The following is a 12,005-nucleotide window of genomic DNA, read 5'->3' on the forward strand; positions in this document are numbered from 1 at the left end:
TGGGTTTGTTCGGAAAAAGGGGAAGAGTCGTGCGCCGAGGGAAAAGAACACAACGGGCGAAACGGGCAAGCGTCAGCGCAATTGTCACAATGACTGTCAACTAGTGGAGCAAAAATACGCCATCGCGGTTGCCGAGGTAAGAGCACTTTTGTTCCGCCGCTGCTTTCCGGAATTTCTTTGTTCGGTTTGCGAAAAATTCGGCGTAAAAACGTACTGCCCAACGCGCCAACGGCAAAAGATTAACGTTGTGTTTTCTTGCGTTGATTGCGCGCCCGGGACAGAATCTACGCCAAGCAACATGGATATCGACGAGGAAGAGTTCGAGGCACCGACGTCCAGCAGCAGCCGAGGTGAGCGGAAGCGGTTCGAGGTCAAGAAGTGGAACGCGGTAGCCTTGTGGGCCTGGGACATCGTGGTGGACAACTGTGCGATTTGCCGAAATCACATCATGGATCTGTGCATCGAGTGCCAGGCGAACCAAGCGTCCGCCACCAGTGAGGAATGCACGGTGGCTTGGGGTGTGTGTAATCATGCGTTCCACTTCCACTGCATCTCCCGATGGCTGAAGACCCGGCAGGTCTGTCCGCTCGACAACAGAGAGTGGGAGTTCCAGAAGTACGGTCATTAGGAGGACGCGGGGCGAGGCACAAACTTGCGAACTAAACCACCCCTACCCAGGCTACAGAACTACATGGCAGCCAGAAGCATGCGGAAGCGCTGACGCTGCCTCTCCTTGAACAAACACATCCGGATACGTTCTAAAGAATCTGAGAAAAGCAACCGACGACTCGATTGGCTGTACGCAAACCGTAATAAATTCAGCAGTTTTATCGTATGAGCTAAATTACACCATATTTAAAATGTTTATTCGATTATTTTCATCATCACAGTCTTTTTGGTTCTCTTTTTCCGGTTCAAGAGAGAGAGAAGGAGAGAGGAAGTCATCAAGGACACTTGGGGGGAGGAATGGTGATGGGGGCAAGTCGTTTCCTGCGTCATCGTCGGTTTGTGGTGTCGTTCGCCGGTTCGACCCAGTGATTGGACCCCAGCTTGTTCGACCAGTGGGGCCAAGTTTTGATGATATCGAACAGTGCCTTGCCCGGACTCTCGAACGGTGCCAGCTGTCGGTGGCCGTACAGGCTGTAGTTGGAGGCAAGATAGTTTTCCTTCATACCTAGCAGTATGAGCTGCTTCGCAGCACTGAGCTGAGCAATCGGTGGCGGATCCGCGATGAATGTTCCAATGAACGCGATGCAGATGCTGTCCACGTTGAACCCTGCAAGGGCGAAACAAGTTAGAACCGTTTGGTGCTGTCAGGCTCTGCAAGGATTGCCCTTACCTTTCGTGTGCGCTCCTTGCTTTGTCCATCCTCTACCCTCGTACGCGTTGCCATCACCACCCACCAGAAATTGATACGCGATGTCGCTGAAGTTCCTCGAGTCGGGACTTGAATGAAACTCCTGGATCAACTTTACCTGATACATGCATTTCGTCTGTAGCAAGCAGAGAGAAGAAGGGAAGAGAAAATTGTCGCATTAATAGATTGGTTTTGTGGGTATTTATCAAAACGACATTTAAAAAAAATCATCTTCAAGACAGACAGAGTAACTTCCCGTGGAGAATTGGTTGTTGGAAGTATGATATATTTCACAACGAGTTTGTTAGCTTAACTAACCTAAATACTGCTGTCTGCTACTCGTGATCGGGCTGCTCGTCCTTATTTTGCTCCTTATCGACAAACTGGGGCAAGCTGTGCAGTGCTTCGATTAGCCACTTGCCCGTCCCAACCGTTGGATCCAGCTGCTCCGAGGCATATATTCGGTAACCTTCCTTTAGATGCCGCTCCTTTGCACCAAAGTGCAGTAGATATTTCAACAGCTCGATTTGCTTTTTAGTAGGTTTGCCACCGTAATTGTACTCTCCCACAAAGGCCACCGTTATGCTGCGGGAATTGTAACCTGCGGCGGTAAAGACACGACAGGACGATTTTAATGCAATGGAGAAATTCGTAGAGATTCTGTCTGTGCTGTTTTGGATGTTAATTTTTTTGTATTTTACCGGGAATGGTGGCACCAATTTTGTGCCAATTTCGACCCTCGTAGATATGTCCATCTCCACCGATTAGAAAGTTGTACGTTATATCGTCGTAGTTTTTGCCATCCATATGAAACTCCTGAATTAAGCGCACCCGCAAACGGCATGCGGCCTGAAACGAGCAATGCAAGCCAACTGTTATGTTCGCCATGTTTGTACCTCATTATACTAAGGTTGATTGTGTTTGCACCACATTTGGGTTATTATTGGAAAGTAGACGAACAGCCACGGAAATTACGTCTCGTCTCGTCTCGGCTCGTGAGCAGCATCGTTTATTGTCTTACAAATGCTTCATATATACGATATTATACGATTGTGCTGCTCCTCTCAATTCCTACGATAAATATTTATTAAAACAGAGTACACTATCTAGCTATTTCCCATTGCTTAACATAATTATAACAACTACTGTTTATGCATCCTTTTCTCTATTCCAGGCAACCGGCTACACGGGTAGCCAAATCGATTTAGCTTATTGCTTATTTCACTGATTATAGGAATCCTATTGAGTGGAAGTTTTGAATATGTGTGTTATTTTTCACAGTTATTTTTCTCCGAATTTTTTTGTAGAGTTTTTGGAGTATAAGAAACCTGTTTTTTAGAATTATTTTTTGCAATACCCCTTATTTCAGGAACCCGGGATACCCGGGTAGACAGCGACTTTGGAGGCTTATAACTTTTGAGGGCGTTATTCAATATCGATGCAATAGTCTGATGAAAATTGAATAAACTAATTTTGTTTCTACAAGTGTTCATAAATTGGCTCAACTCGCTACCGCTTATAGCTTTTCAAAAATGAAAGGATTTTTTTGGAAAACATTCAAAACGTAAAAATATTTTTGCAGTACTTTACAACAGTTTCACAGGAAAATGGCACTAAAAGATAAAAGAGAACTGTATATTACACGTCTAACATATTTTTCAGATTTTTCTATGAGTCATAAAAGAGATAAAGGAGTTTCGATTTGAATAAAAACCGTTACAACACACCTATCATCATAATTTTATAAAATGCGCAAATGAGAAAACTTTATAAAATGATCTCTATTGCTATGTTATGTTGAATATACACTGTAAAGAGCCTGAATTCAAACATTGTGTGTGAAGTTTATTTTATGTTGGTGTCTTTCTCTTCCTGGTAGATGTATTAATGTATGTAACGGTTTTTATTCAAATGGAAACTTCTTTATCTGTTTAATTACTCATAGAAAAATTCTGATTTTTTTTGCTTGACGTGTAGTATACAATTCTCAAAACTATTAGAGCCATCTTGTTGTGATTTTTTTTTGTAAAGTACAAAAAAAAGATTTTTACATTTTGTATTTTTGTTTTCAATTAAATCCTGCCAACTTTGAAAAGCTATAACATAAAAACGGGTGCAAATTGAACCAATCTCTGCACAGTTCTAGAAATCTAATTAGTTTATTCAATTTTCATCACAATATTGCATTGATATTGGATTACGCATTCAAAAGTTACAAGCCTCCAACGTAGCTTCTAACCGCGCAGCCCGGTTGCCTGGAATATGATGTTTTTTTTGGTTGCCAGTGACAGGGTTAACGTGGTCAACAAGTTGTTCTTCATCTTAGAGGGTGCCACTCAGTCTTACTCGATTCTGCATTCATCACTTTCGCTTCAATGGCACATGCACCTACACTACGTACGTTCAATCACCTATGCGTATCATAATTACAAACGTTCACTAAAATGTGGCAAAAGCCTCAGCTGTTCCATTAGATATTTGCCCGGGCTGATGGTGCCCTTCAGCTGGCTGGCACCGCACAGCTTGTACTCCTTGGCAAGCCATCCGCCGTCGGTACCGTTGCGAAGCAGCAGTACCAACTGTTCCATCTGCTGTTCCGTCGGTCGATTGATAGTCTCGTAGTTACCGATGAATGCTATCCCGTAGCTGATCGTGTTGTAATCTGTGAAACACACACACACGCACATATTGTGGGCATGATTTTGTAACTGTTTTCCTCCTTCGGCCTTTGCGATTTTGGTAGTTACGTACTTTTGGTGTGGGCTCCAACTTTAAGCCATCCGCGGCCCTCGTACACAAATTCGTCACCACCGATCAAAAAGTTGTAACCGATATCACCGTAGTTGGTGTGGTTTACGTGATACCTTTGAATTGATTGCACTAGTGCTTTGCATGCTTGCTGCATGGGAGAGGTCAGAAGTGTTTTGTGATTGTGGTGAAAAGATAGAAAGTTTTGTTAGATGTGGTAAATAGAGCGCGAGTAATTGATCTATTACGAATTAGGTGGAGCTTTTGATTGAATTGCCAATGAGAATTTCATGTGGAATAGTGTAATATGGCATGGCCATAGGTGCAGTGTGATGATGTAATGTATAAAACAATGATAAGAAAATATGTTGTGGAATATGTTGTGGAACGTTAGAGAATCTGCCTCATGGCAAGCGGTACGCAGCACAGTGAGTAAAGCTTCAGACGTCCGCTTAAGCAGGACACAGCTTAGTTACTATTCATTTTATATGATGGTTCTGGTGGTGGTGCGATATAAAATACAAAGCACTTAACGTAACAGCAACAGAGATTTGCACACACTTTTTTAAACGACACATAATTGACTGCGCGGAATACACTACAAAATAGGTGTCTATGTTTTTCGACGGTAAGAGGTAACTGGCTATGTATAAATGTGACTGGTATGGTATTGTACAATTTTGCGTGTGATTTTGTTTAACAAAATGCTCTAAAACAGCAGAATAATAGAGTTTTTGGTCTGTTCTAAAAAGCAGTGGTTAATGTGCGGCATAACTACACGATCGTAACGTTAAATTCAATGCATCAAACACAACTTGTGTCTGCGCAAAATCCATGGTTCTCAGCAGCTCAAGATCACTCGGATAATATAAAACTGACCGTACGAAGAATATAACAAATCGTATAGTACATCTCTAGCTTGTGCTAAAGGTACTGTGTTTTGCATGGTTCGCTTAATTATCAACGATTTAGGCAAAGATGACACGAAACAATATTGAAACATTAAATTCTTAAAGGAAAAGGAAAAAATGAAAAGAAAAGTAATGAAATGACTATTTGAATGACCAAAGCTTTATCACAGGGGTCTTTTTGCTAATTTTATTCGATGCTTCTCATTTCCAGCAATTTATTAAAACCTTTACTTGTTTGATTTTTTTTGTTTTAAACTTTTTTTTTCCAAGCAGCTTTATTAAGGACGAAATATTTTCCTTAATTATACTTATAATCTTTATAAATGGTTTGGAATGGAATATGCATGTAAATGTGAAGCTTTTTCCTTTCTTCGCACAAAGTACCCTCTTTTGAAGCATGAATCTACAAAATATACGAAATGGTGCTAAAAGAGCGAAAAAAACGATCAAAAATAAAATTCTAAATTTATGAAAATATTAAGAGCCGACAGTTGCAAAGTTATTAACGGCTTTACTGCCTAATGTTGCAATGTATTAAAAATCATTGAAACTCTTGGTTTTTTTTTAAATAATTTGCTCCTAATGTTGAATAATTTTGTTCCTATATATGTAATGGGAATATTATACTTCGTAAACTACACAAGTAAAAGTAAACTTGTATATGCTTACTCTTTTTTCAATATAAATAAAAAAAACTTAGAGAATGAATGTTCAGCCAGACCTTCTACACTTTACTGGGTAATCCGACAGAATATAATTTGGTAATTCACTGTTTTAGCATTTCAATGTAGCTGTTGCAAGATTGTCTATTTATTTATCAATTGTTTTATGAGGATATAGACGTATCTTTAATTATTATTTTTTTGTATTATTATTTATTTAACTAAGAGTTTTTACAAAGTTAAAGCGTTTATGCATATGCTTGATGTTTATATTTTATATTCATGTTTTGATACAAAGCTAATCCGGCTCCTTGAAAGGACCTTTTGCTAAAACGGACATGTCTAGCCGGTTCGACAAGAATTGCCTTCCTCTCAGAAATTGAAGGACTTTAAATGACCTTAAATGTTATAAATAAATGTTTTCCGTTGACTTCAAAATTATTTTTTAAAACGAAAAATTCAAAAACAGTTATTTAAACACATTAAAACAATAATAGTAAATAAAAGTAAATCTACGAAAAAAACACAAAGAAAACTGTCCATACATTGTGGTTATTGCTAAACAATAATTCGATCTTTTGCAAAATTCCACAATTAAGACACATCTATGTTATATATTTTTAGTTCTTAAGTCTTAAAAATGTACCTAATCATTTATGAATGGCGCTTGAATAATAGCAAAGCTGGGGTTGAATACAATGTTCGGCCATCAAAAAATAAACACCGACTGCGATAAAATGAACGGTTTGATAATGCTATCATGTGAAAGTTTACACTGCACGGTGTCTTATCTTTGTCGTCTTGTTTAAGGCTTACCTGAGTAGTGCAACCTTCGGTGGCAGTGTGAGCAATGATGACGTTATTAACCGGCAGTTTCAGATCGGTCAATTCCTCTCTGGGCGGTTGCGCCAGCCATTCCGTTCTCGTCACTAACCGTAACGGTCTCGGATCTGGGAATAGATCATCCTCTATGGAAGAAACAACGAAAGGAAAACAAATTTGTTTTTTTGTAATTACGTGTTAGGTAAGGGGCATAGTGAGAATGATATACAAGGAGGGTAGGATTGTGTGAAAAGTAAAAAGTCTAGTACAAAACAAGTTTTTGTACCTATATCCTTGTCCTGCGGAATATTTTGACGATTGTCGTCGCCGTCGCCTACGGGGAGCCTAAATCTAGCTTTACCTGACGCGGTGAGGATCGATATGACCGCTACAATGGCACACAGGACAATCATCAGCGATACCATTACGATAAAGCTGAGCAAGGGTTTATCCTTTATGATTGTCTTAAGACTAGATTGCCAGGTGCGTGGCTCGGGAGGTTTAGTTGCGGAAGGTACTACCGATAAAAAGAGGAAAGCAAGCATATCGAAAGTGTTAGAAATTATGCACACATTTGCTTAATCTCACTGCACAGTACCTTTTTTAGTGGAATTTGTATCGTCGGTTTCATTTTCCTGAACCTGATATCCCTGGTTGGTGGTCCCATTCTTACGATCCTGGTAGATGTTCTTTATAACAACCTGCCCCTTGATGTACGTTTTGTTGCCGAACGTGATGTCCGACGAGTTGTGGACCGCGATCGCCCCGATCGTGGATGCAGCCGGGCTTGGCCGTACCCCGGGAGCGATGGCTTCCACGGCAACCTTAACGTTCGCGTTCGGGAGCACGCGTGCCTCCCCCGGTGCCAGTGTACCCGGGATACGATCAATCGCTCGCTTGATAGAATCATCGTCACACTCGGTATCGCTACTACTGCTATCGAAGACACTCGAGTCGTCATCATCGCCACCGTTGTCTGTTCGTTTGATGGATGACGCCGAGATATTGGAAAGACTGTTGCCCTTAGCGCTATCTGACTTGCCGGTCCCGGTGCCCGAGTTGTTTAGGCCGGCGATCGTATCACCGCCGCTCGCCGACATCGACTGTGCCTTAGTGTGGTATCCAGTGTTGACTGAGGTATCATTTTCTAGCTGTAGGTTCCTTGCCAGTGCCATCGTTCCGGTTTCGTTTACTGCTGCAACGGGCACTGTCACAGTCACACGACTTGCAAGTATCTCCGAAAGCTTCCGTTTGTTTGTGTTTGTAGTGTGGCTATTCTTTATCTCACGGAAGTGTTGAGAGACATCTTAGCCTCGCAGTAGCTCCAGTCTCTGCCTGAAAAGGGGGTGATATAAGCCGGTTAAAAATACATTTGATTAGTCACTGTCAGAGTCTTAGTGCCAGTTCAAAAGTTGAATGCAGCCGCAGCCAAAATGCAAGGACAGTTGTTTTGTTTAAAAAAAAAATGTCGGAAATCACTTGACAATAGAATATCCTAACATTATGTAACTCAGAACCGCTCTCCGATCAATATTTATCAAGACAATGTGTGTCGAGAGCAAAGAAAGTCTAGGGGTTGCACTGTTCAAAAGCGTTTCTATATCTCGTCCCAGCACACTGCTAATGATAATGATGTTGGTGTGTTTGCACTGAGGTCAACTGAACATGGCGGGTACCAGCCTGATAAGCACTAGAAGAAATAGAAACACTCACTTCATTTCCTTCGCGGTTTGTAACTTGCAAGGGGTTTTGGAGAGGGTACTTTTCTCGATTGCTACCAAACATATGATGGAATGTATGAGATCGGTGAACCAATTGGGTCAAACGTCTCAGACAGGCTTGAATTGATAGGTAATTCGTGTTGTTATTATTGCCGGAGTAGTTCTATTCTTAGTGACTGTTTTAGAGCACAGCTTTATGTACAAAACATATTTTAATATGAGGATCAACGTTCTTAAACATTTTACACTAATGTGATACAATTATCGATATGGCTGAACAATATAACACGTAAATAAACCAAAATTGGTCGACATAAGTAACCTTGACGAATGAATAATGCAGAGTTCACACATCCAAGAAATTAAGATTAAACGTAAAATAAATTAATAGCTAACTAGTGTAACAACGCTTTAGGCACCACCTTAAATACGTAGGTAAAGCACTTGCGTTTAACAGACAAAATGTACCACACTGCACCGATCGATTGTTGCAATATTACGAGCTGCACGGCCCTATTTGCATGTGTCACTAGCACAACAACACAAAACCAGTATGCACCGTACCCCGCATTCACAACGATCAGCAGGGGTTAAAACATCTTCCTTATCTCTACACTTACACACACAAACACACACAGTCTCATGCAATCTTCGGTCGGTCAAGTGGAATGAGATCGCGCATGGTAAGCCGTTTGTAAATCCTTCGCTACAACTGTCTGGACAGGAAATGGTAGGCTTACAAGTTTCTTGGAATCGAAATTCCCGTTCGAGAGAGGTTTGCTCACGTCACGTCGGCTTTCTTTTGCGCGATGGATGTAGAACAGAGCTTAGTTTTGACAGATTTTGGTAAATATACGATGCAGGCTGCATCTAACCCCATGAAACAACGTTGAAGATCGCATCAAACATACGTTAAAACTCATGCGCGGCCACTGCCAAACGTGTCAGAATTGTAGGACGTGCTGCGAGCTTGCCAATGCCTTTCAACTCCGCACATCACAACACATTAACAATCACAACAGAAAGTTACTTGTGTTAGCTGACCAAACCAACACCTCTTTACACACTCCCATCAACCCTCGATTGTATCTACACGATCGATGCTTGATCCGATCATGTGCTCGTGCGTGTCGTTGCGTCGCATGTTATGTGCTGAAGGTTATTTGCTCCGCCGCTCGACGACCCATCGTCTAACGTGGGGTTAATATTTGCTTTACGTCCAACATCACCAACACTACCACCGATGTGAACAAATCGTTCCATCCCTTGATCTCACTGCGAAGTGAGTAAATAATGTTTCGACTTTTTGTATCAGGTTTCGTTCGACCAAAATGCACTATGGACGTGGGTTAGGACACTTATACTGCCCAGGGATAGTTTGATGATTCTTTGATGAGCTTTGAGCTTTTGAACCAATAAGAACAGTTCCAGATAAGTTCTGCTTCAAATCACTGTTATCACACTATCGGTGCACTTTGTTTTTCTTTTCTTTTTTTGGGAGGGGGTGGAAGTGTTTCCGCCTGCTTTGTTGTCACACACGCACACACAAATGGATGTAATATATTGCGTTTGGAACAGTAATGGGGCGGTTAATTTACGTACTTTTCCGCCACCAACAGGAATACACAGATTACAGATTCTCGTTCTTGGAAGTGTGTTGCTGTGGTAACACGCTTTGTCTAGCAAGAAAAGAAGTTTTTTCCTTGTATAATTCTTGAACACGGACTTCCCGTTTTGATGGGCGCGTACTGCATGGGCCCGATGACGGTGAGGCGATGACCGAATCGTTGCGTATGCGTTCACGATCTATCAACCACTATCATCTTGCGCGGAACTTGGAGCTTGGGACAAACGAACACAGCCAACACGCGCGTTTTTGACGCATTTCACTACCACCACACACAAAGTGCGCGCGATCGTGTTCGTTGGAACTCGCGAAATGGCGATTACGTTTGGCGCGTCATTCATGTGCCCTCGCGAGAAGAGTATCGTGATCGCTATCTCATTCACAACATTCAAATAAGGGTAAAGTTATCTGTAAGCATGATTTGCGCGTTTGTGATTTTTGTTTTTGTAAATTTTATCCATTTTGTTACATACACTACGTTTGATTATAATGTTTTTTTTTACATAAAACAGTTTGATAATGCTGCATTACATTAAGTTTATATCATATCAGTGAACTCAAGCATTGGTCAACGAAGTTTCCAAATATGATGTTTATGATAAGCTGTGTAATATATTATGTTATCTGACATTTTCTTTTAACATGCAGTTAATTTTTTTCCAAGCTACACTGGAAACTTACAAGCTGCAGCAAATGAAGAGAAACGGGTTTTAACACCAGCACAAACGATGCTTACATCAGTTCCTGTGGTGAAAACATTGCCGCCTGTCAATTGAGCGCCTAATATTACGCCACAATAAATATCTCAACTTATTATCAATCTTCACGCAAGACGCTCACTATCGATGGTATATACGATTGTACCAAATCATTACACAAATACTGTCATGTGATGGAGTATCGCAAATCCTACGTTGCTTTCTGTTTTATCTGAAGCACCACCAAGCGGGGTATGATGTTTGTTAATGATTACAGTAGGTTGCGGAGCACTCTTCTTGCAATAAGTGCCAAAGATTGAAGTGGGTCTGTATTAGGTGTTTGTTTTTAGTACATTTTACAGCACTGCGAGGTTCGCGCTCTTCCTTTGCTCACCTGTCCCACTCGAAAGGTGTCACCTCTACCGGAAAGCAGCGCGGGAGGACCTAACTATAGGGTCTAATGGTGGATAGCCTCAAACTGAAGCCTCGAGGAAAGTGTCGGTTGTGTTGTCGCACCTGCCGCACCGTTATCGAATCTACAATTAATTTCAATCAGCACACAGAACTTTACACTGATAAGGGAGAAAATAAAAAGTGCAGCACACGGACTGACACTCGGCCGAGGCAGAACAAAACGGTACGCTTTAAATGACACAACTGTCGACAACAGCAGCAGCAGAAGCATGTTCGCTTCGACATGGGTGCGTATGACGCGTTTCGCTAAATCATACAAAATGAATAGACTTTTCCGTTGGGGTTGTATCGTGGGCAGAGGCGTATCGCTTCGGATCGCAGTCCATGGATAATTTATCGGGAGTGTAATCGAGTTCGATCCAATCAGTCGGCATGCGCACCCGATAAAACAAATCCCTTTCCGTGGTATTGCGGCTCACATTTGCATACGCTTAGGTGATAGTTCTTTTTTTTTTTTTTAATTCGACCAGAGAGGGCCCAAACAGTCGCAGTAGATCACGGTGCGTATGATATCTGGCCGTGTCGTATGTTTGCTTTCCCGGCGATAACATGACTTCGCGTCATTCGCAATATTGTACGGAGCTAGAAGCATAAATACGAACGAACAAATGCAGCTGTCCCGGTGAATGTATTTATTTTTACTGTTGTTGTCCAAACAATTTTACTCGGTTATGGTCGAGGGCCCGGAGTTACACAGTTCCTTTGCAGAGCATAACAGAAACGTGACTTTTTCCGTTATCGGCATTCGAATTCAATGATAAGCCTTTGCTTCTTGTTCTTTCTTTTGCAATTAGCTTCGTGATCACGAGAGCCTTATACATGTGTACAAAACATATTTTTCTAATACCACCGGAAACTGTTCCATGTCTCATGGGGACGGTTCGAACAGGAACAGATCCACGTCCTGCCTTATTTGAGCCGTAGCGTAGGTCCAAAACCAACATGACCAATCGTGTTGATAAGCAAAAGAAACGATTTGTGTTTT

General features: G+C 41.5%; 2 protein-coding genes across 2 annotated transcripts; one reads left to right on the forward strand and one right to left on the reverse strand.

Annotated features, from left to right (window-relative positions):
• Positions 1-14: 14 nt before the first annotated feature.
• Positions 15-854, forward strand: LOC1274908 (RING-box protein 1A). Its single transcript, XM_314102.5, has 2 exons — positions 15-136; positions 282-854. Exon 2 carries the CDS (start codon positions 299-301, stop codon positions 626-628), a length of 330 nt encoding a protein of 109 aa, XP_314102.2. The 5' UTR covers positions 15-136; positions 282-298; the 3' UTR covers positions 629-854.
• On the reverse strand, positions 826-10,032 carry LOC1274909 (peptidoglycan-recognition protein LC). The gene is made up of 11 exons (XM_061640504.1): positions 8,618-10,032; positions 7,099-7,835; positions 6,787-7,017; positions 6,495-6,646; positions 4,109-4,256; positions 3,787-4,019; positions 2,059-2,206; positions 1,694-1,958; positions 1,602-1,608; positions 1,340-1,493; positions 826-1,276 (listed from the first exon to the last, which is right to left on the reverse strand). The coding sequence occupies exons 2-11, from the start codon at positions 7,673-7,675 to the stop codon at positions 996-998; spliced, it is 2,196 nt and encodes a 731-aa protein (XP_061496488.1). The 5' UTR covers positions 7,676-7,835; positions 8,618-10,032; the 3' UTR covers positions 826-995.
• Positions 10,033-12,005: the final 1,973 nt, after the last annotated feature.

Source organism: Anopheles gambiae, chromosome 2, assembly GCF_943734735.2.
Source record: "Anopheles gambiae chromosome 2, idAnoGambNW_F1_1, whole genome shotgun sequence".
NCBI lineage: Eukaryota > Metazoa > Arthropoda > Insecta > Diptera > Culicidae > Anopheles > Anopheles gambiae.